This window comes from Martes martes (genome assembly GCF_963455335.1).
Source record: "Martes martes genome assembly, chromosome: 1".
In the NCBI taxonomy this organism is placed as follows: domain Eukaryota; kingdom Metazoa; phylum Chordata; class Mammalia; order Carnivora; family Mustelidae; genus Martes; species Martes martes.
The window spans coordinates 192111224-192137132 of record NC_137888.1 but is presented as its reverse complement, the minus strand read 5'-3'; the positions used below and the strand labels follow the sequence as shown (position 1 = coordinate 192137132).

Genomic DNA, 25909 nt, shown 5'->3' with positions numbered 1-25909 from the left:
GATTCTTAAGACCAATAAAATAAATAAACCTCTGGTGAAAGTGACTAAACAAGGAAAGCAAAATGAAATTACCATATAATAATGCTCATAACAGCTATTAATAAGAAACTATATAAATGACTGTATCACAATAAACACAAAAACACAGAAGAAATGGACAAATTCCTAAAAACCAAACAAAACCGTACGTTCAAACTTAACCAAGGAAAAATAGAAAGCCTGAAAAGTTCAACTATTAAACTGAATCACTATTTTAAAGTCATCCATAAATGACAAGTTTTGCAGTTAAGTGGTAGAAAACATCCAAAGAATATATCATTTTAGTCATTTATACATCCATCTCTTGCAAAATGAGGAATACTACCTAAATCAAATCAAAGAAACTAGTAGAATATGGATACAAAACCCAGACAAGGACAATATGAGAAAGAAAGTTCACACGTCAAAACTCACTCCTCATCACAGATAAAAAATTCCTAAAGAGAACATTCACAGACCAAGCCACGCATTTCAAAAAGAAAAAAAGTGGAGCTGATAGGTTTTTTTTTTTTTTTTTTTAAGATAGGCTCCACCCTGGTGGGGCTCAAATTCATCATGACCATGAGATCCAGACCTGAGCCAAGATCAAGAGTTGGATCCTTAACCAACTGAGCAACCCAGGTGCCCCTGGAGTTGGTGTTCTTAACCAGCAAAACAAATACAGTTTAATACTGGAAAAAGATAAAATATAATTCATCTTATAAGTCTACACGATAAATTCTACATGTGATGGTTCATTTTATGTGTCAACTTGACCAGGCCACAGGGTATCCAAATATTTGGTCAAACTTTATTGTAGCTATTTCTGAGAGTATTTTTGGATGAGTTTAACATATAAGCTCTTCTGAATCTCCAGCTTGCTAACTGCAAATCTTGGAAATTTTTACCCTCCATAACTGTGTGAGCCAATTCTTTATAATAAATCTTTTTCTGTATGTGTACATCCTACAAGTTCTGTTCCTCTGGAGGACCCTAATACACCAATATACCATGTTACCATCTTGATAAAGGCCCTCCCAAAGCATTCAATAAATTCAAAACCCATCACGGTTAAAAAAATGAAGAAAATTTTTAAACTAATGAAGAGATTTGTGAAAAACCTACTGCAAACTTCCTACCTAGTGACTGATGTTAGACATGTTCAAAAAGATAAGAGAATGCCTACAACCACCGCTTTATTCAACACTGTAGTACTAGAGAGCCTAGATTACACAGTAATACAAGAAAAAGAAATAAAAAGCTAAAGGAAAGGAGAGGAAAAAAATACAACAATGTAGTTCTCAAATGATAAAGTCTATACAGCAATCCCAAATAATGTATAAAAAAGAACAAATTAGGGATGCCTGGGTGGCTCAGTGGGTTAAGGCTCTGCCTTCAGCTGAGGTCATGATCCCAGGGTCCTGGGATCAAGCCCCACAATGGGCTCTCTGCTCAGCAGGGAGCCTGTTTCCCCCTCTCTCTCTGCCTGCCTCTGCCTACTTGTGATCTCTCTGTGTGTCAAATAAATAAATAAAATCTTAAAAAAAAAAAAAAGAACAAATTACTCAAATTTCATACACTGATCTAACAAAATCAATATATAAATAACAATTACTTTTTTTTTAAGATTTTTTTATTTGACAGAGATCACAAGTAGGCAGAGAGGCGAGAGAGGGAGAAGCAGGCTCCCCACTGAGCAGACAGCTTGATGTGGGGCTCGATCCCAAGACCCTAAGATCATGACCTGAGCTAAAGGCAGAGGCTTAACGCACTGAGCCACCCAGGTGCTCCATCAATTACATTTTTTTAAAAAGATTTTATTTATTTATTTGACAGAGATCACAAGTAGTCAGAGAGGCAGGCGGAGGTGGGGGCGGGGGGGGAGCGGCGAGGAGCAGGCTCCCTGCCGAGCAGAGAGCCCAATGCAGGGCTGGATCCCAGGACCCTGAGATCATGACCTGAGCTGAAGGCAGAGGCTTTAACCCACTGAGCCACCCAGGCACCCTGCATCAATTACATTTTTACATACAGAACAGAAAATGTACTGAAATGGAAAATACTGTTCATAATGGCATCAAAAACAGCAAGATGCCCAGGGATAAACTGAACAAAAACTAAGCAAGATGTGTATCCAGAAAATTATAAAACTCTATTAAAAGAATACCCTAAAGGGGCACCTGGGTGGCTCAGTGGTTTAAAGCTTCTGCATTCAGCTTGGGTCATGATCCCAGGGTCCTGGGATCGAGCCCATCGAGTCTAGCATCGGGCTCTCTGCTCAGCAGGGAACATGCTTCCCTTCCTCTCTCTCTGCCTGCCTCTTGGCCCACTTGTGATCTCTGTCTGTCAACTAAATAAATAAAATCTTAAAAAAAAAAAAAAAAAGAATACCCTAAAGGAATGAAGAGAGAATCTTGTTCATGGCTAAGACAGTATCACAAAAGACATCTATTTTGTCAAATGTGATCTACAGATTTAATAAAATTCCAATTAAAAAATCCCAGTAGGGGTTTTTTGGTGGGGGGAGAAGAGGGTTTGGAAGGAGGAACCTTAAAGCTGATTCTAAAATTTTTTTTTAAAAAGCAAAGTTGAAACTTAAATTTTTGAAAAAGGTTGAATGTCATATAGCAAAACACTCCTAAAAAGGATGAAAAAAGTGGGGCAGTTGGCTCTACCTCTTATCAAGGCTTCTTAGTGGAGAAAGGTGAGACTATTCAATAAATGGTTCAGAACAACTTGTTATTCATACTTGTTATTCATCAAAGTGAAGTTGGATTCCTACATTATATCATGCAAAAAGAAAAAAAACCCACATAGGCAAAATCATAACACATTCACAAGAAAACATAGGGCAGTATCTATAAAATCTAGGGGTAAGGAAAGATTTCTTAAAGTCACAAACAGTGCTTAAAACTCAGGCAGATAAATTTAGTTAGATTAAGAACATCTGTTCTTCAAAAAACCCACCATGAATAAATAAAGTAAAATAAAGAGTAAACAAAGTAAATAAAGAGGCAAGTAGCTTACGAAAAAAAAACATTCTAGCACATGAACCTCAGTATTAGTACCCAAAATATACATAAAATTCCTCAAATTAGTAAGAAAACATAAGCCACCCAAAGGAAAAACAGGTAAGTGAACACTAAAATAAATTTATAAAAGGATGATCGATTCCTATCTCAGGAAAATATTGGCTAAAATCACAGTACAATGTAGTTGTAACTACAACTATAGTTATTTTTTTTATTTTTTTAAAGATTTTATTTATTTATTTGACAGAGATCACAAGTAGGCAGTGAAAGAGGAGGAAGCAGGCTCCCTGCTGAGCAGAGAGCCCGATGCGGGGCTCGATCCCAGGACCCTGGAATCATGACCTGAGCCGAAGGCAGAGGCTTAACCCACTGAGCCACCCAGGTGCCCCTACAACTATAGTTATAACTACACAACTTTTGTAGATTTTGCTACAGTCTGACTTTATCAGCGACTGTGAGAATTAAGGAGAACTTGCTCGTGGTAGGGGATATAAATTGGTATACTTAAAACAGTACCGCATTATCTTGTAAAGCCAGTCATGTGTTTATGTTATGATTCAATAATTCTACTTATAGATAATAAATCTAATATGCTAAATATATACCCCAGAGAAAAAAATTCTTGTACAAGTACACCAGGAAATATATAGAATGCTCACATCAGAAATAACCTTCAAATTTAGGAACATCCATCATTTTCCTTTATCTTAAGTTAGCTTTAAGAATTATTAACTTGGGCGCCTGGGTGGCTCAGTGGGTTGAGCCTCTGCCTTCGGCTTGGGTCATGATCTCTGGGCCTCTGGGATGGAGGCCCGTATCAGGCTCACTGCTCAGTGGGGAGCCTGCTTCCCCCCCCTCTCTCTGCCTACCTCTGCCTACTTGTGACCTCTCTGTCAAATAAATAAATAAAATCTTAAAAAAAAAATTATTAACTTACCCCTACCAAAAGAGAGCTCAATATAATTTTACTTACATTATAAATCTCCCTGTGAGAAAATAAAATTTCCCTAGATTTTTCAGTGCTTCTCTATCAAAACTAGCCTTCAAATACACAGAAAAGTAAATATAAATATAGGGAATGTTTGCTTTCATTCCCCCAGAAATATTTTACTCCTCAGATATTTTCAGAATTAGATCTGTAGTCAATTACCTAAGCAACTGCTCTGAGAGAAAAGGATAATTAAATTTCCTTTATCTCCTTGAGAGTGCCAAGTGAGTACACAAGGGGGCCAAGAGGTTACAGAACAGATTAGTTCCTATGTCAAGCCCCAACATGCCAGAAGACTTAGGTATTAATATTTCAACAATGAAGGAGTCCCAGAAACTTGGAGATGTCTTTAGTCCCAGAAGCTAAGCAGCTCATGAAGAGATTTTATTTATTTACTACAGGGTTGGAGTTAATATTCATTACATTTTCTTTTCCTTTTTTTTTTTTTTAAAGATTTTATTTATTTGACAGACAGAGATGACAAGTAGGCAGAGAGGCAGGCAGAGAGTGGGGGTTAAGTGGGGGTTAAGCAGGCTTCCTGCTGAGCAGAGAGCCCGATGTGGGGCTTGATCCCAGGACCCTGGGATCATGACCTGAGCCAAAGGCAGAAGCTTTAACCCACTGAGCCACCCAGGTGCCCCCATTACATTTTCAAGAGAACTTTCCAGGAGGGGAGGGAGATAGTAGCCTCCTTCCTTTAGTAAGCAAAGAAAAACCATTTTTCCTTGTCCTTTTTCTGTGGAATGTACAGCTACTTGCCTAGGATAACAGACCTGTCTTTCCTTGGGTTGCCCTAAGGTTAAGGATGAAGGCAAAGGAAGGCTAATATATTTATTATTGTGAGGTATTCATTAAATCTCTGATCAATAATACTGTGTACATATTCAAGATAAAATTACTGAGAACCCAACAGTCCTCAATGCATCTTCCATCATCATTAGAACTATGAAGAAAGTAGCTGTAATTAGAATAATTTCCATGGAGGTTTGTAGGAAAAGGTATAACTCCACAAAATACCTAGGGTCTGTTAGATTCAGGCAGTGTATCCCTGTGGAACATTCATGCCCTCTAAGCTACAGAATCTTTATTTCTTAATTCTGGGAAAACCCAGTCCTCTAAAAACCTAGCATAATATTTGCTCAGGTAAAGAATAAAATACGAGTATCTTCCTATCCTGATTCTCAATACTAGAAATGGAACAGATATTATAATTCTCTAATAAACTCCTCACTGTCAAGACTCAATACTCAATTCTCTGAAATGCAAGAACCAAAGAGATTTGGAAAACCAGTATCTCACCATCGCTTCTCGGCCTTTTGGCTAAGATCAAGTGTAGTAACCAGTATCTCACCATATCCAAACCTACCATCTAACCTTTCACTTCCTGAACTCTGGAATTAAACAGATTTTGATTATGAGGAATAGTTGTATTTCAAAACAAAACAAGAAATGTAAATACAAAAGTATATTCATATGTAGCGGATGTGCATGTGTATGTAGTATGTATTCTAAGATGCCTAGCCCGAAGATTTCTAGCTGGTTAGTCAAAGAGTTATTGTTAGGGGCGACTGGGTGGCTCACTTAAACATCTGCCTTCAGCTCAGGTTACAATCCCAGAGTCCTTGGATGGAGCCCCACACCCGGCTCCCTGCTCAGGGGAGACCCTACTTCTCCCTCTCCCTTTGCCCCTCCCCCTGCTTGTGTTCTCACACGCTCTCTCTCTGTCCTTCAGATAAATAAAATCTAAAAAAAATTTATTGTTAGGTGTCCACCAATTCATAAGTGTATAAACTCTGCCTATAAGTTTTGCATATAATTTGACTCTCCCACCCATAAACATATATGTATACAATGAAATTCTACAAAGCCATTAAAAATGCAATTGTAAGTTCTGAAAATCATTGATACTAACCTCCATTTGACTACCTGGAAATTGAGGCTCAACAAAGTGAGGAATAAAAGGAAGTCAACTGCTGAAAAACTTACTATGTGGCATACCTGTGCAAAAAAACTTCCCCTCTCTACTGAAATGTCCCATCAACATGTGAACATGAGCCCCTCTCCTCTGTAACTACCTCCTCTCCCTTCAGCTAAACTATGCATAATAGCATGAATTTTCTGTTCCTTCCTGAACCCATCACAACTGATGTCTGACCTAATCTCTCTATCTGAACTGAGTAAAATTGGTATCTGTTAGGTATTACCTAGCAAATATCTCTTAAATCAGTCTCTTATATCATCATTCATTCTTACCTTTCTCCTCCAACCCACTATCACCCTCTAATGTAATGCCTCATCTCCTCTCTTCAATTAGTTCTCTACAGAGTAACCAGATAAATTTCCAAAACACAGATGTGATCATGTCGCACACACAATCAAAACCTCATGCTACTCCCTTTAAAACCCAATTGCTGGGGTGCCTGGGTGGCTCAGTGGGTTAAGTCTCTGCCTTCGGCTCAGGTCATGATCTCAGGGTCCTGCGATCGAGTCCTACATTGGGCTTCCTGCTCAGCAAGGAGGCTGCTTCCCCGTCTCTCTCTGACTGCCTCTGTGCCTACTTGTGACCTCTCTCTCTCTCTGTCAATAAATAAGTATTAAAAAAAAAAAAACAACCCAATTGCTCTTAGGGTTACATCCAAACTTCCAGTCACTTGAACACTGCCTACATAACGCTGAAGGACACAGCCCCCTACACACTTTTCTAGCCTCGCGTCCTACCACTTTCTCTCAACTTACTCTAGTGTTGTTCCTTTATCTGTTTTCAACCTCACCAAGCATCTTGTTCTTTCTGAATCTTTAAATACAGCACTGTCTCTATTGGAACAAACCATATCTAATGGAGGAACTCCATTTATCACTGTGTAATCCAGAATAGTCTCATTTTTTACTGAAGTATACACTCTGCATAAGAAAATGGTATTCAGTAAGTATTTGTTGTCACAATCGCAAAATACAGTAAAGACACTTCAGGGGGAACACTGGCTTGCAGAAGGTCTAGCATCACGGCTAAAGTAAACAGGCTACTAAAGGCCATAGTAAAACCATTCACTGAATAGTAGCAATAAAGACAGAGACCTTATGGTACTTTCAGAGTGCAAAAATGAAATAAACTGAAATAATATGATCACTTATTCAAATACTTATTTCTCAGGGAGAATGAGGAACATTTTAAAACCTTTCACTCACAAGTTTTTCTTTCTCTAGTTTTTGTAGTAAACTCTCCATGTTACTTCCAATTCTTGTTTTTTCTACAACTTCATAAAGGCTGCAATACATTCCATTCTTCAAAACTGTCATAAGAAAAAATACATAGTAAATATTCAAATCAAATCTGTTTTTTACACATTTTAATAAAATTAAATTACTTACCTTCACTTGGACCTAAGTATGTTTCCTTATAAAACAGCGCTGGAGGAATTTTCTGCTTCAGATGATCAATACTCATAACTGTTTCAACATCTAACTTCTCAGGGCTGAAAAGAAATTGAAAAGACACATTTGCCTTACCTGTATGTTTAACTCCAGTAATATTATTTCCTTCCCCTTCCCCACAAGGCTCTGGGTGGAAAGCAGAGCATACTTATTAATATCATAGCTGATTCTAAAGAGGATTTGATATGGAAAGTCCAGATATATACAGAAGTAGGAAAAAAGCCTGGCAATCTCACCAACCTTCCATCTTTAAGCAAGAAGCTAATTCTATACCCCAATTTTACTAAACCAAAAAGGATAAAATGCTGTCCTTTTACTAAAGATAATTCAAGTATGAACTGTTAAAGTAATCTTCAAACATCCATGAAGGCCCATAATATTCACTGGGGTGGTAGCAAAAGATCATTCTAGACCTTTCTATTCCAATATATGCTGCACAGGACTGAAAACAGCCTATAAATTTTAACAACTCACCATATCAAAGCAGTTTCCAACAAAGAACTGGTAACTTTTAAGTCTATCATATTCAAATTACTAAATGAAAAATATATCTAATTAGGAAAAAACTCTGAAAAAAATCACATTCAAAATTTAAAATCACTCAGAAAAAGTTTTATGCCATAAATGTGTATGACTATTTAGCCCACTCTCAAACCTAGACAGAAAAGTAGAGGGCTCACTTTGCCAACTAAGTCTCCCAAGTTGCCAAATTTTTTTTTTTTAAAGATTTTATTTATTTATTTGTCAGAGAGATAGAGTATAGGCAGGTAGAGTGGCAGGCAGAAGCAGAGGGAGAAGCAGGCTCCCCGCAGAGCAAGGAGCCTGATGTGGGACTCGATTCCAGGAGGCTGGGATCATGACCTGAGCCAAAGGCAGATCCTTAACCGACTGAGCCACCCAGGCATCCCTGCCAATTTTTTTTTTTAAAACAAATTGACATTTATATTCTTTTGGATCAAAGTAAAGTTTAATTAAAAGAATAAAAAGCAAAAGAAGAAACTGAATAATTAGCAACCATTAATTGCTCTTTTCTTATAAAATAACATACTTACAGCTTGATAGGCAAAAAAGCACGAGTGGCTGACCTCAGAGAAATATAACACAAAAGCTTTCCTTTATTTAAAAGCTGTCCTTTCCACAAGGTGTAGTTAAATTTGTCTAAATAAAAAGAATAACACAATTCAGCCACTAGCAGCCCAGAAGCAAATACATGTTTCCTAGACAGAAATAAGGGAAACACATCTAGAAACAATGTTTAAGTAGAAGAACAGCAACAACAAAGAAAAACAAAATGAACAAAAAACACCCACTACATTTCTATTTACAAAAGAATTCAAATATTAGGATTTTTGTTTCAGTATCTTTTCCCTTGCAGGGTTATTCCAGCTGCAAAAAACAACAAATCTATTTGTCTAAATGTCTTATCAGAAAGTTGAAGAGCAAAGACAATAGGTTTACTGCCCTCTTACTTCCCCCAAAGGAGACTATATTAAATCCAGTTAACTACACGAATTCCTATAGCATCTCATACCTCTATTCACTCTCTTTTCATTGTGGAGAACTTGATGACAGAAAATGTCAGTATTGCTTTCATCTTCTCTAGGTCTTATAAATCCTAAACCTCTGATAAATACAGTATTTTAAAAAGCTGAGTTGGGAAGCTTGTTTTATTTTTTACATTTATCAAAGTACTAAAATCCTTTGATCTATTCACAGCATCAGCAGCTTCTAAGAGAGACCTTATGCTTGAACAACCAAATGTTGAAGCTACATCATAACATGGTCTCACCTCCTTTGACTTTCCAGATTTTTGTTCATTATAAAAATAAAGCAAAACACTAATTTTTTACCATATGTACTTATTTTTTCAATTTACAAAACTGAAGAGAAGAAATAAAAGAATCTTACCTGTGTTTCTATCTGCATTGAAACTGTTAGCTCTATAAATAAATTAAAAAACAAAAAAAGAAAAACATTACTCATCAGTAATAAGAAAGTTAACATTCAGGACCTTGACATAGTGCTATTTTTAATGGTATAATGTACAAGGAAATTAAGTCCTTCATCCAAGTAGGAAGAACATATTAACTACTTATTACAACATTTAACAGATCCAAACCTACATGAAATCAATTACTTGTCTTAAATTACCGTATCTATCCAAATTTATACGAGGTATTTTTTCCAAAAACAATCATCAAAGTCCATTAAAGTCTCTGTAAATTACTTTATTTTAGTGATGAAATTTGAAGATAGCCTCAATGTATATTTAAACCTATTTATTATTAAATGTTTATTATTAAATATTAAATATTAAACCTAGTCAATAAGTATTTACTAAGCGCCTATTATTTACCAGGCACAGTTCTAGGTAACAGGATTATCAGGATGAACAAAGCCTCTGCCTTCACAGAGTTTACAATTTCGTGAAGAGAACAGATAACAATCAAAAATTAAATAAATAGTTTACCAGATGATGATGGCTTTAAGTGCTATGGAGAAAAAGAAAAAGAAACTAAGGGTAAGGGGTTAAAAATAAAAATCATGGAAGACCTTGCTGATAAGGTCACCTTTAAGAAGAGATCTGATAAAGTGTTAAACGTAAATGATGCCATGAATTGGGAAAAGAGAAGAACAAACGCAGAGATCCTGCAGCAGAAGCATTTATGGCAGCATTCAACATACAGCAATGGGTTCAATCAATGCTCATTTTTAATGATACAGAGATCAAAGGATGGACTCAAAGAAAAAGCAAAGAAAATTACTATTCCTGGAGGTATGACCTCATAATTCAGTGCTGGGTGCCTTTTAAAGATTACTACCATAAAGGCACTAATGTAAATATATCATGGAAATCATAAATACAGAGCCACAAGAAAAATGAAAAATCACAAGTGTTTGGGTATCATATGAAGTGCTACTTATGGCTATGGATGGATGGTTATCAGCGTTATTTGCTGACATGAAAAAAATGTGCTGGATCTCCAACCTAAATGAACACATGATTTGATCTGGAAAACCAATGAAAGGACTGACCTCAAAAATGTATGTATTTCATGAAATGTGGCTTTTTAAAACAGTCTTTCTATATTAATAGGTATCAATTTTACCAACATTTTTCTGGAATCACCATATGGGAAAAAATAATGGAAACTGCTTTATATTTGATCACTTTACATTAGTGCTTACAAGAAATCAGGAGTGGTACTCAATTCAATAAAAATCAATCACCTAGAAGCTTTAAAAATTACCAATGCCTAGACTCCTTAACAAACATTAGATTTTTTTAATTGTTTGAGGTGGAATTAGAGTATCTTTTATAGAAGCTCCCCATTTCTAGGAGAGCTAATACACAAAATTTCACCTTTAAAAACTACATTTTACTCAACTATGCAAAACTTCAGTATCAAGAGAAAAAGGGTTAACTGGTGAGGGTTAAGTAAATTTTAGTTTGTATTTCCATATAAATTACGTTCTTCACACTGACCTTTTAAAAGTCATCATGAACACTCATGCATCTAATTAATTGCATGGTAAGAGAAAAAAAAATGGGAGAAAACAAAGAGTTCTTCCTAATTCAGCAAGGCAGGACATGTAAAATAATATTCGGGATGATGTAAAAAACTCCTAAGTCTTACCTTGATGAAGGCACAAACTTTGGAGTTTGTATATCATCTTTGTAAGTAAAAGACACAACCGCATATGGACACACATGTCTTGGTCTTCGCCTGAGTTCATCAAAGCTATACTCATAAAAATAATACTAAAAATAAGAAAATGCAAAATTAACTTCTGTAAGAAGGCAAGATGTACATAGTAGAATCTTTATTTGCCTGATTTTTGAGAAATATAACACCATTTAAAAGTACCTCTAACAGAAACTGTCTTTAAGCACTGCTTGTCAATTTTTTAAAAATAATCTGTACTTTATATTCATTTTATGATATAAAATATTCTACTTCTCTATCTTATCTATCTATCCTAGATGCACTAATGGGTACTCTAAAAGCTTACTTCTGAAAAGCTGACCGCTGGGAATGTGCAACAAATGCCCTCATAAAAATGTTACAAATGGACATTTGTAAGCTCCCAAGTCAGCCCAGAAAAGTCTATTTGATGCAAAAAAGTAAAATGCTAACTAAGGGCACAATCTCAACCAAATCTAGCATTTTGTTCATTATTTTTTATTAAGATTTTATTCATTTATTTGAGTGAGAGAATGAGCAAGAGAGAAAGCACAAGCTGGGTGGGTGGGAGAGGCAGAGGGAGAAGCCGATTCCCTGCTAATAAGAAAGGAACGTGACAGGGGACTTGATCCAAGACCTGAGCCAAGACAGACATGAGCCACCCAGGCACCCCTGTTCATTATTTCAAAAGAAAAACATATTCTTGGTTCCAACTGCAGACCAAGCAGCAATGAGGAGGTGGAAGAGATTATGAACACAGGTGACAAAGGCAGCTAATTCTCTTCTTACTACCCCTCTACTTCTCCCCACACCTACTCACAATATTCATTAGGGTTTTGTGACTTGCAGACTAGTGATTTTCATTAAAAAAAAGTCCTAATTTACAAACAAGGCATTGCCCTTGAAAGTCCATTCCCCTGGGAAACTACTGATTTCAATAATGTTGTTGCTGCTCTAAAAATGCCTGAAAATTTTTTGGAAACATCAAGCTAGTTTACAAGTTCTGTTAGAAAAAACCTATTTAAAAGCTACCGCATTCTGCAACTACTGTCCAAAAAGTAAAATCAAATGAGCCAGCCCAGATGACGCTGATGAATGTAATTTTTGCTAAAAGCCCCCAACAATATGTCTTGCCCATTCAGTCTTCGAAAAGAGTAAATTATACTTCAATTAAAAAAAGTTTCACTTACAACCGAGTGTTTAAAAAAAAAGAAGGAAGAACAAATTTTATTTTACATAAATAAAGTGAAGATTAAAGAAAGAAAAAAAAGAACATCTCCAGAGGTGTTAGTATACCACTCCTTTTCCCATACAATTCATCTGGCTATATACATTTTTTATACATTTGTTAAAAAAAAATAACATTCATTACTTTATACGGTAGCCTCTCCCATACATGCAGTTTCACCTTCCAGTTTCAGCTTCTGTGGTCAACCACAGTACAGAAGCAGATGTTCCTCCTTCTGACAAACAGTCAGGAGGTCAACAGTAGCCTAATACTATGTCTAGTGCCTACTGCCTGATCATTCACTACACTTCATCTCACGTAGGCATTTTATCATCTCACATCATTACAAGGGTGAATATAGCACAATGAGATTTTTAGAGAGACCACAGTAATTTTGTAGTCTAACTGTTCTAATTTATTATTATTGTGATTAATCTCTTACTGTGTGCTAATTTATAAATTAAACTTTATCATAAGTATGTAGGCATAGGAAAAACATAATAAATACAGAGTTCAGTACTATCCATGGTGTCAGGCATCCACCAGGGAGCCTCAGAAGGTATCCCTGAGGATAATGGCGGGGGGAGGACTACTGTGGTCAAAAATCATATAAAAATATAATGACTATAATTTGGCAAATACACACTTTTTTACTGTATATCAATTATATCTGAATAAAGCATAAAATTTAATTCTAAGTTTGCATCTTATAAAAATGTAAATTAAAATAACACCTATCAAATCAATAGTATAAAATTACATGAATTAAGGTAATTCAAGGGGCTTCAACTTTACCCCTTGAATTTTTTTTTTTTTTAAGATTTTATTTATTTATTTGAGAGAGAATGAGTGAGAGAGAGCATGAGAGAGGAGAAGGTCAGAGGGAGAAGCAGACTCCCCAAGGAGCTGGGAGCCCAATGCAGAACTCGATCCTGGAAGTCCGGGATCATGACCTGAACCCAAGGCAGTTGCTCAACCAACTGAGCCACCCAGGCGTGCCCCCCTTGAATTTTTAAGGGGATCTTATTAGGCAGATCTTTCTAGGCCAGAATTTAGGCCAAGAGAAGCCAAGGCTTCAAAATGAAATGAGGTGTGTTGAGGACAGCGATCATACAAAATGCCAAGTTGGAAGAAGTAGACTAAGGAATCTCAATATTATTCTGTAAGTCTAGGGAGCCATAGTATGTTTCTGAGCTGTTTTGGAAACACTGAACAAAGAGCAATGAGAGACACTCTGGTAGTATTATATGGAAACCAGAGGTTAGACTGATGTGGTGGCAGAAGGTACAGAAAGGGAAACAATTTAAAGAATTTGGTGACAAACAGATATGAAGTCATAACACTGAAATGAAACCAGGTACCTACCTGAGTAAGCTCATAGGCTCTGTAAGCCAAAAGTGATGTAATTCTATTGGCATTCTTTGACACATGACATTCATGCTTTGGTGTTGGGTCCAAAGCACTTTTATTTAATATAGATTCCAAACTTTTTACACCCATGGGGTCGTATATACTCTTTATTTTTCCCTAAAATAGACAAAACCTTTTAAGTAGACCTAAACTTAATTATTGACTATATATATAACATTATAAAACACAGATCACCTATGACAACAGTTCTTTCTTTAATACGTGGTAACACTCAACACCTTTTATCAATGTTGAAGCAGTAAAAAAGACAACCATGAAAAAAAAGTGCTGTTTGAATTTGCTTAACAAGGAAATAAAAATTTTATTTACAACACCATTCACTAGCCTAAATGACATTACCAACATATTACTCTTTTCATTTTTCTTTGGAAGGGAAATCAAATAGATCAATGATGGCAAACCACTCTCAAAAATATATACTAAATTAAGCAAGCTCTGAATTTAATTTAATCAAACTCCTACTAAACACAGGGCCAACTAAAATCCAAATCAAATGTTGTCCTTGATATATAAAATGTAAATGTTAAAATTACCTTCATTATTTTAAAAATAACAACATCGCCCACTGCCCCAGCTTCCAAAGGATTAGCTTGTAATAAATCAGCATACCTAGAAAGATAGATACCTAGCGAAGAGGGAAAAATTAAAGAATTTGAATAAGGGCACACATACACATACACACACACAAATTCCAGTTTTAACCTAATGATGAAAGATAAAAGGTATGACATTTAAAAAAAAAAAAAAGATAGTAAAGATAGCTGATATTTAATGAAGCCAGAAAAAGAAAAAACAAAAAGAACCAGGAAAAAAACAAAACAAAACAAAACAAAAACAACAAATTTCTCAAAATCACCAGGACTAGACTGACTTTAAAGAAAGAAAAAAAAAGAGAGGTAATTTTTGATCAATTTGAAGTATGCAAAATCAGAAACAAAGGGCAAAACTAGTTTTACATTATAGAATCTGAAACTATCCTCTTCTAGGAACACAACAAGGCATACATGAATTTAATTTTCAGGAATGCAGCAAAATTAAATAATGTATGTTCAAGTGGCAACTTAACAGTGGATAAATGGGAAAAAAAAAAAAAAAAGATTACCCATGGAAGGACTGCCAAGAATTGTTATTTTGGACTGGCCCACCTGTAATCCTTTTTCACATATGCTTTGAACCTAAATAAACAAAACAGTTCATCTCACAATCATTACATTAAAAACATGAAAAGATAATTTGTAAACTTGCTCTAAATAAAACCCAAGCTTCTAAACTATGTAGGTTCTACATTAAGGAATTTTATGTATATGACAGTTTATAACTAAATATCAATGTGAAACTGGCTTATGCTTCCGATGTAACCATAGCTGGAATCTATTTTTGTTTATACTAGGTGTGACAGTAAAAATTCATGCCACTCACATATATAAACTTCCCTTTTAGAGAGAATTAGAACTGGCAAAATATTTAAATAAAAATTTCACCTAAACATCTTCAATTGAAGGAGAAAAAAGTGGTTCCCAGCATATATAACAATATAGAAGATAATCTATTTTAATAAAGGGAAGTTTATTCATTATCAAGCACATCCTAAGGAAAGAAAACAGGTTTGGTCAGAGCATTTGAAAAGCAAATTTAAAAGCAAAAGCACATCTGAAAAGCAAATCACATGACAATGAAATACCTTGCCCTACTAAATCATTTCTTCCATTTACACATCATATCATTTATACTAACTTAAAAAATACCAGTTTATAATTTTCAAGTGTATTCTTACATTGCAAAACTAGTAACTTACAATGGAAACATCTTCAAATCGTTTAAGAGTTCACTCACCTGGTATCGATCAACCATAAGAAATGCATAGGATTCTGAAAGTTCTTTATCTAAACGACCATCAAACTTCAGTTCTCTTCGCTTTTCTGTGAACTAAACAAAATTAAATCTATAACAATTCCTTAGTATGTGATTATGTCTTTCAAAATAAGAGCATCAGTAATTTTATTCCTAAGAAATCCGAAATATAACCAAAGTAGAAATTATGTTTTCTCTCCCTGTGATTTCTGTGCTTCAATTTTTTTCCGTCATTCTAACTAGCTCTTTACCTCATAATAATCAAATAAGCATCTAATGTTTATCAATTTTAACTAAATTTCTATTAAAATTTTACCACATTCCAAATCTCCCACAAATTTTTAAGTTCATGTTTTAGTTTCCTTTGGATCTCTCAGTTTACTTAACATGATGAACTGCATACAGTAGGTGATTTAATAAATCTCTGCTGAATGACCAACTTTTGGACTACAAACTCAATTAGAACATGGAAAAGGTTTCATTTCTTTATAACTATAGCCTCAATGCCAACTATGTAAGACAAGCTCCATACGTATTGCCAGGATATAAAAAGCGACTTTGTCTGAGTATAACTAAACTGCAAGTCACCCAAAACTGACTTTGACTTTTAGATACAAGCAAACAGATACATATTCAAACCATGGAGCTCACATCTAACAGATTTATATGCAGTATTCAGGCCGTTACTGATGTTCAGTAATATGATTAATCTATCATTAGAGTAAATTTTCATATAAAATTAATTAAAATTAATAAATAACTCCATCATACCATGAAACCACAACAAACTATCAAGGTTTTAATTTTCTTGGGGAGCCAGTAACTTCACAGATTCCCTCAAAACTCAATTCTGGTAGCACTGGGTTAACCAATACACAAAAGTACAGAATTAATAGTATTTCATGTGCATTAGGAAACAATAAACACATAAAATATTGCTAAACATCTCATTTATATTACCTCAGAATTATGCATTCTCGCTTTTCCTAAAAATATTCTAAATTTGTACATGAAACTTAATACTTTGTTTATACTTTTCCACTAAGAATTTCTATTAGTGATATTAAGAGAATTCTACTACTAGTCAGCAATTGGGGAAAAAAATTAAGCATCTTAAAAAAATACACATTTGACTTCACTAATTATCTTCCAATTGAGACATAATACAGATTATAAATTTCATTTAATAAGCACTTAAAAGAGCAAAGGGCCTTATAAATTTATAATTAAGTCATTATACAGTAAGCTATTCCTATGCTTAAGATTAATTTTAATAAGTTATTTTACATAATTGAACATTAATTTATCCAAACAGATAAAGAGTGATACATCAACATTTAGAAGAAAAAAAGATGTCATTTAAAACTTGTTCTCCTTTCCATAATTTGGCTTTCCTAAGAATAAGCATTTTTAAAGAAAAGGAACATAAACCAACTTCCAGTCTATTAACTGATTCTAAAGAATCTTACAATAAGCACAATTTAAAACATACCTCCTTTTCCAAAAGTTCATTATGTATCAAGCAAGCACGTTTGTAGTTAAAATTTGTTACCGAGGTTGGTTCAAGGTAAGATGAATGAAGAATATTTAGAACATCTTCAAATTCTCGAGAGCCTGGAGTTAATGGCTGAAAAAGTGCTAAAACAACAAAAAAATTAATTTTAACATTATTCCATCTTAAATGTAGTCTCTTAAATTTTGTGGTTTTAATATAACTTTTAAGAGAAGTTGAAAAAACAGCACCAAAGTTATCTTTTGTGATATTCAAAACAGATACTTATTAATTCACTGAAGGAAAATTACAATCAGTTGTCTACATTGACCAGTTTCTTCAGCAATGAGCATCTGTCATTACAGATGAAGACGAGGTTACAGTTTTGCAAACCTTAAGAATGCTACATTAGGCAAGCTAAATTGCTTTAAACTCTCACAAGAAAGAACCTGTACATGTCCTCAACTTGTCTCCACTTCTATCTTATGTTACACTGAAATAGTATATCTAGGACCATTTATTTCAGCAAACTAAATGTTTACAGCATAAATGAACGCATAAAAATATTTAAGACACTTATGTGTCCATAAAATTATTCTATTTTGTTTTTAGAACTAAAGTTAGAATAAAATATGCTAGATCCATTGGCTTCTTGTATTACCAACAAAGTAGTAGAACATTTGTTATGAAAACGTAGTAAAACAGAAAGATGTAGAGCTTTGGAGTCAAGCCTGGATACAAATATCAAATCTAGCATTTATTAGCTTTGTGGGAGAGCCTGGGTAATCAACCAAAAATAAGCTCAGTTCTCTCATCTGTAAAGAACCCTAGTCATCCTAATAACCACTAAATTCTACATTCCACACATGAGACAACACATGGAAAAACCTCTAAGCATAGCATCCAGTGTAAGGACAATAAAATTGTTTATTCTCTCCCTCCTAAAACTATTCCACACCCCCACTTAATTTTTAAAATACTTAAATTCAAATATTCAATGTGTTCGATTAATGGTCTAATAATTTCAAATTTCCACTTCATGCATGAACTTACTAATAAATTTCAAAAGTCTAAACATATAAATGCTCCCCAAGCCAAGAAAGGAAGCACTTATATTTCACTGTATATAGAAGTATCCATAGAACTTATGTAATACTATATTTACCTTAACTTCTTTAGAGATACTATTTCTCAACAGTCAATAAATGTCAGTCAAAATACTTTAAGGCTACTACTAAAAACAGTGTTCTGCTTATACATATTCTTAAAGATACTGGAAAGCAGCTAATTAACTATTTACTATTTTTATATATAGCATTAAGCTTTAAAGGACATGATGTCAAATGACCTATCCATACATCCATTTACCACACTGCGCATATATTACAAAAGTGTCTGTAAAAATGTAACATTCAATAACAAAATGTATATAAACAGTTCCTACTACTTTGGGATCCCACACTAAAGCAAAGATAAAGCCAACGTACTTATGATGCAACAGACACTAATTAGGGATAAGCAGGGGGGAAAAAAATCACTCAAAAGAACATACTACTAAGTATAAAAATATGTCCTAAATTCAAATTTGTAGATGAATACACTCAATAATCTATTGATTGTTAAGGTCCACAGGATCAAGAACTGCATCTGCTTTGTTCCTTACTCTATCGTATGCCAATAGCTAGAACTGTGAGCACTGGCTCCCAAGTAAGTTGAATTAAAATTAAGTAAGTTAGTAAAGAAAATAAAAAATTTGTCAAAGATTTTTTAAAAAACTGAATACAAATATATTCTACAACTACCAAAGTATCACTGCTGTCATCTTAAGTCTTACAAATTCAACAATTCAGTAATATGTAAAACAAAATGAAAGCTTAAGAGAGGAAGAAATACAGCCTCGTTCAAATCTGTTTTACAGAATGTGGTAGAAAACAACATCTTTGTGACTGTTCCCAACTAAGTTGGGAAAAACTTGGCAACGAAAACAGCATGTGGAATAGTCTTTATAGGCTTTCACATCCAAAACGAGTTAAGTATGATTTTAAAAACTGGGTTTTATGCAGGTCTGATTTTTGTTTTTAACAAAGTGACTTCAGACATCTAAAATGCTCCCCCCTAAAGTACCATATGGCTTTAAACTTCTATGAAATTTTACATGCTTACATAAATTATTTTACTTTGTTAAGCTGTCCCAATACTACTTCTACCATTGATCTAATCATAAATGAAAAAATTAAATTATATAAACTTATATAGAAATTAACATTCCAATTCTCAGAGAAGTACTAAACAGTTGTTTTATTCCAAGGTACGTCCTATAGTCATGTCAAATGTACTCAAGTGGACTGATGGGCAAGGGAAACTGTAGATGAAAATAGAGAAAAAAATGCCTATGTCCTAGCTATTTTATATTTTAAACAACTCTGTTGGCTTTACTACTTAGGCCAGTTAGAATTTTCCCCCCTCCCAGTTATCATTTCTACAAAAATAATGTTGTAACTATTTTTAAGGATTTCAAGTCAATGTGCTGATAATAATTAGAAATTTAACAAGTGTATGTTCTGAATGTACATTCCCTCACAGCCTATTTTATACTTAATAATCCTCAACACTGAACATCCTTTGGTCACTTCTCTTAAAACACATATGTATCATAATCTTAATTATGGGTCATTATGAGGCAGTAGTAAACAACCCTGCAATTATCCCAATGGGGAAAAGAACATTTTATACAGTAATTATTTCACTTAAAGTATCCAATATATTTTTCTCTGGATTCTGACAATTACTGAGTCTAATCACTAGCAGGTCATTATTACTATGCAGATTCTATACTAAGTGCTTTACATGCATTATCTCATTTAATCATTAAAAACCATCCTATGAAGTTCAATTATACCCATTTCACAAATGAACCTAACAGCTAACAGCTAATATGGCCCAAGGTTACAGAGTTAATGAATAAATAGGGCAGGTAGGATGAAAATTCAGGCTGCCTAGCTCCAAATCTTGTATCCTGAGGTCTAAGTAAAAGTAAAGATTTATGTATGTATATACAAGAGTGGAAACTAATTACAGAGCTGGAAAAATTAAATCGTTTCCTCATTTTAGATCAAGAAATCATATAGAACACTTAGACACAAGAAATTAGGTGTGAAAGGAAAAGAACTTGACATCCAGGATTATGCTTTCTACCTCATGTGTCTTCTGTCAAATCTCTTTTCTCATTTCAATACATTTAACAGGACCAAAAGCCATCAGACTTTCTTTTTTGGTTTATAAAGGTTAACAGAAGTTAACAATAATTCCTTCACACATTGAGAAACATATTGCTTATTTACAGGATTTCTATCAAATACATGTCGGACACATGGGTAATGAGCTGACTTACATAATTCATAAGGCTTCCTTAATGACAAAATTGATTATAGATGTTTTATGGGACTCAAAAGCAGATTTAGAAAGACATTAGGAAATTATAATTCAGACACGGAAAATGACTGTATCACAGAATTAGAACCAGAATTCAGGTCTCCTGACTTTATATTATCCATACTATCACTATTTTTTTTTTTAAACTGGTAGCATACAAAACATACTCAATTTAATGTTATATTTAAGCAGTTGGAATGGACATAAAATTTAGGTCATGAAACAGCTTGGTTCCTCAGTCAAAGGAACATTTCTTCCAATTACTTTTACCAATTTACTTAGTTCAAAGCCATGTATTAAGATGTGCATATGTAAAAAAAAAACCATATACATATATGTAAAAACAAGCTAACTTTTAAAATAAAAGACCACTGTTACTAAAACATATAAATAAAACAATGTGAACTACACATTCCAATTTAAAGTAATTCATGGAAGAAAAGGAAACAGCCAAAAGTGGGCTCTGGATCATGTGTGTTCTGTAATTCTCTGAATCTTTCTCTCTACTGGTAACAAATATCCATGTTCTTCCCAGTAACTTACTTGAAAGGTTTTTAAAAATCATTTTTCTTCAGTCTAATAAAATTGCTAGACATAATACCTCTGGAATGGAGGTTTCATCTCTAACCAACATTGAACATACTGGGGTGCCTGGATGCCTCAGGTCATGATCCTGGGGTCCAGGGATCAACCCTAGCACAGGGCTCCCTGCTCAGTAGAAGTCTGCTTTTCCCTCTCCCTCTGCCCCTCCCTTACCCTTTGGTGCTCTAATAAAGAAAATCTTCAAATACATATACACACACATACATACATTTAAAATAGCGCAGAAAGGAAAAGAGAGACAAGTACAAATATGAAAGTGTTGACTTTTTCTGGCTTGGGGAATAAGTCAAAGAAAATTTTACTTCTATTACTTAGAAAGTATACACACCGACCAAATGTTTTATACGGGTGACTAGATTCTGCCTATACTTCCCCGTTTATTTCTATATAGGGAAATCTATAGTACTTAGAATCCAATCATCCATATACAACTACTAAACACCATGCAAATATCCTTAAAGGAGACTTTGCCCCAAAATCTTCAAAAAGACAATTGCAAATTTTGTGGGAAAAGATGGGTATTGGGGAGGAGAACTAGCCATTAATTCTGCTAGACTAGACCAGTATGGATGCGGGTACATGAGTAATCAGTCTTGTGCCCCACAGAAAACATTAACCAATAAAACACTTTCCAGAGAGTGAATCATCACTATTTCATTCCCAAAAACTTTGGAAGGAAAAATTATATCAAATTACCAATTTTAACTTGCTTTTAATGACTTATAGTAGTATTAGATTTTAAAGTAAAAAAAAAAGGCAAGAGTGAAACATCTGACAAAATGCAATTGTACAATTTGGTTAAACGTCGTAACAGTGCCTCTTTACACTACAGAAAATAGCCCAGCCAATAAACACCACAACATATATCAAAGAGTAAATTTTACTCTTTCAGTCAATAGTTACATCACTTAATCTGTCACTACTGATTAAATGTGGTAATTTCATAATGAACCTAAGTTCTGAATCTCAAAATACCCCAGAGATGAAGATATACTAAATATTTCTAAACATAACAGAGGTTAAAACTTTTTTTAATGGATCAGATCAAAAGCTAACAAAAACACTTGTATCACAAAAAAAGACGACTTCCTACAGTTTGAGTAGTGGTAAGTACTATACACCTAAGTTCAAATTCCAACTCTACCTTTTACTAGCTGTATGACCTTGAGCAAGTTAGTTGACTTCTCATTACTTTGGTTTCCTCATCTGTAAAATGGGAATAATATCTACTACGCAGAATTGTTGAGATTTAGTTAATATGTACAAATTACTTTAAACAATGCCTACAACTTACTAATAAGCACTATAAAGTGTTTGCCAATATTATTAATTAGAACGGAGGTATTCTGGATGTTATGCTATTGTCAAGACCAAAAAAAAAGAACTTGAAGTCAGCGAGTTATACTCACACAGTACTTAAGGTATCAAAAATAATCAAGTCATAATCTTAAATTTCACTGGAAAAGCACAGTTACAAGCACAGGTCTGCCATATTAAAATATGAATGCAAAAGAATCTTTGATGCTGAAAGGTTCAGAGGTATCTACTGAAAATGATCTAATATTCATGAGACTCACATGACCACAACTAAAATCTAGCCAAATCTGGTACACAGTGATACCTTTCAGGAGGTGATTTGGGGATGCAGTGTGAAACTACCAGCACCTGCTGTACTATTTCTGATAAAGCATTTTTTTAATGATGGGAAAGTTCAATTTTCCTATTAAATTCTATCACCAAGCACTATCTACTTTCAGCTTGGACAGGATAAAGTTCATGGTGGTAAAATAGCTGCTTATTTAACTTTTAAAATCTCTAAGTTGTTACTGCATCATTTGAACAGCTGCTTACTGCATAAATTATTTTCACTAAACATGAAAAAAGTCTAGTGTGTTTTATAACCACCTTGACAAGACAAAGGTTGACAACCTTTTGCTTCTAAGTGAAAACAGAAAACAAATTTTCCCCAAGGAGCATCAGACTCAGGGGAGAAAATTAGGTTTTAGATTTCCTAATTCCTCAATTATATTCACTTTTAGTGTGTTCAAATAAAGCCTATTTTACAGCAACCTCTGGATTTACCTAATTTAAAAAACCACATGTAAACACAATGCCTTTCAACATTTCCTGGTGACTTCTCTCATCTCAAACCAAACTATGAGGATTTCTACAACATTCTGGTCCTATCAAAAGTTAAGAGATGGTAAATCCATGGTTTAAGATGTGCCATAAACCATACTCTTGGGCACTTAGAAGAGAAAAAAATTAAAAGACGAAAAAAATGGACTGCAAAGTTTTATTAAGCTAGGAACAAGAAAAAAAGCTCAATCTCCTACCTCCTTAACAGAGTCCACCTGAATGTACTTTCAACCTATTCTCTGCCGATTGGTAATTTAGGTTGAGCATCTGAATTTCCTCATATAGACTCTACCATTCATCTTAACTAAATAAACCAAAGAATTGACAGCCCTGACCTTTACAAGTATCCTCCTGAACTCTAAAATACATTAATTCACTTAAAAGATATTTCTAGAAACATTCCTCATGCTAGCGGACAAAGGTAACTTCATTTTTGTCAACATCGTTTCTCACACCAAGGATTTCCTTGGCTTTGTCATGGAAATAGAAATTAACAGTTTGACTTTATTTGTATCTTATGGATAATAGGCTCTAACAATTTCAGTTGTGCAAATGGAGATGGGTAAGCAATGGAAAAAGGAAGCTCATGCTTAATTCAAGATTCCAAGTCTTTATACTAAGATTTAAATTACAAATTAAAAAGTTTCTGCAAAAATAAAAAAATCCTTTAATTTTCCAAAAAGTGAATCATGAAAAACTGAGCCACGCAGTAAAACAAAAAGAAATTTTAAATTGACTAAATCCAGAATATCCTAAATCACTGGATAGTCAAAAATAGTATAATAGAAAACGGTAATACTAATTTTGATCTCCATTAGAAATGTGTCATAATGTAGCATTAAATTTTAAAAAAGGTAAAAGTAGTTCATGTAACTGTTCCTATATTGGTTCCACTATCTAGACTGGCCTTTTTAAAAACAAACCAAAACAAAAAAACAACAACAAAAAAAAACCTGAAGTTTTCTCGTCTGCAAGATCAAGTTGGTGACTCTTGGGCATAAGCGAACTTCTATTTTTTTCCACAGGGAAATTACTGCACCAAGAACCTACCTTCCCATTCTTCTCAAATACAAGAGAAAACATACTAAAGTTTGGATTTAAAGAGAAAGACCTATATAAGCTAACGCTTCAAAAACAAGGGGAAAATTCTATATGGAAATGAGGTGTGATGGAAAATACCAGTGTGCATGGATCACATCTAATGGAGATTTCTAAACAAGAGGAGACGCTGACATCGAGCAAATTTCAAGTAGACAGAGCTGAAGAATTTCCAAAGGGAGAAGCACTTGTGGTCCTCTGAATGCAATGGCCTTGGAGAAAGCCCCAGAATCCATGGCCAAGGGCTATTTCCACAGTGAGACTTGTCAGAAGCATCCTTAGGAGGACACACCAGCTTCTGTGCCTTCAGGGGCTGGGAGGGAGGGGCGCCGAGCACCATCTTTCCTCTCTGGGAGCTGCAGCCTTACGGACAAGCTACTTCCAACTTCCACGGGGACAGGGGGAGCAGGGGAGCGTGGTTCCACCGCTTTCCTCTCGCACCAGGCGCAGCAGCTGGGTGGCCGTGGCAGTGAGGGGAGAGGCGGCTGGCGCTGCATGCGTGTTTACGTGTCTCGGATGGGTGTGGGAAGAAGAGAGAGGTTCTAATGAAAAGATGGAGGGGAGAGAGAAAGAGGGGTTGGGGAAGAGGGGAAGCACCACCTTTCTTTTCTCTGCTCTTCCTGGGGATCTGAAAACTCCTCCTAACGGGTCTTTCGGGCTCTTCGGGGCCTTTGAGGAGAGCGGCCGCGCCCGCCTCAGACGAGTCCTGAGGCTGCTCGTGGCTGACGCTCGGGGCGGCCGAGGCCGCAGCGGTTTCTTCAGGCCCGGCGCCGCCGCCGGGCTCCGCGATGCTGAGGCCGCCGCCGCCGCCATTTTGTGGGGAGGACTCAAGCTCCGGAAGCGCCTGCTTCATCTCGTCGTCTCCGCCGCCGCCACTTTCCCAGCTCGCGTCCGTCGGCGGAGAGGCCTCCGTCTCCCCAGCAGTCGCCATCGCGCCGGCGTGAGGAGCGCCGGGAAGCTTCTGCCGGCAAGGTCGGCGGGGGTGGGGGGAAGGGGCGGCGGGCCGGCCTCGCCACCGAGCTGCTCTCAGCCCACCCACCCCCTTCCCCCCGTGGCCGCGGGTCGCGGTCCCGACCCAGCAGCCTCTCGGGGGCCCAAAGCTGGCGCCCCAACCCTGCCGCCCGGCCCCAGAAGCCGCTCCTCGCTCGGGCAGTTCTTCTGCCGGCCCCCGCCACTCAACGTGCTCGCGTCGGGGCCGAGAGGGGGCGGGCCCGCCGCGGGCCGCTCCGCCAATGGGGGTGCGGCGCCCGCCTCCGTGTGTGAGGATAGACGGCGCAGGGGGGCGGAGCCTCGGGGCGACCGAGCCCGCCAAAAGGGGCGACGGCAACGCCCTGCTAATATCTCGACGCCGCGGACCGCTTCGGGGTGGACAGAGTTTAAGGCGAACTGCAAATTCCGGGACCGCTCCTGGCCAGCGCTGCAGGGGAGGGAGGTGCGCCTGGACCGGTCCCGCGAGCCCAGGCGTCGCCTATCGTAGTAAGA

At 35.9% G+C, this 25909-nt stretch overlaps 1 protein-coding gene across 4 annotated transcripts in view; it reads right to left on the bottom strand.

Moving 5' to 3' along the window:
* TASOR (transcription activation suppressor) overlaps positions 1 to 25618 on the bottom strand; it is a 51747-nt gene extending 26129 nt beyond the window's left edge. For all 4 annotated transcript variants that reach the window (XM_080819321.1, XM_080819319.1, XM_080819322.1 and 1 more), the window contains exons 1-11: positions 25028 to 25618; positions 17156 to 17301; positions 15646 to 15738; positions 14915 to 14987; positions 14346 to 14437; positions 13747 to 13908; positions 11106 to 11230; positions 9376 to 9407; positions 8520 to 8625; positions 7405 to 7508; positions 7222 to 7325 (exon numbers count right to left, since the gene is read on the bottom strand). In XM_080819321.1, coding sequence (XP_080675447.1) covers positions 7222 to 7325; positions 7405 to 7508; positions 8520 to 8625; positions 9376 to 9407; positions 11106 to 11230; positions 13747 to 13908; positions 14346 to 14437; positions 14915 to 14987; positions 15646 to 15738; positions 17156 to 17301; positions 25028 to 25358 — 1368 coding nt within the window. In that variant the 5' untranslated portion in view covers positions 25359 to 25618. The remainder of the gene's footprint in view (positions 1 to 7221; positions 7326 to 7404; positions 7509 to 8519; positions 8626 to 9375; positions 9408 to 11105; positions 11231 to 13746; positions 13909 to 14345; positions 14438 to 14914; positions 14988 to 15645; positions 15739 to 17155; positions 17302 to 25027) is intronic.
* Between the last annotated feature and the right edge of the window lie 291 nt (positions 25619 to 25909).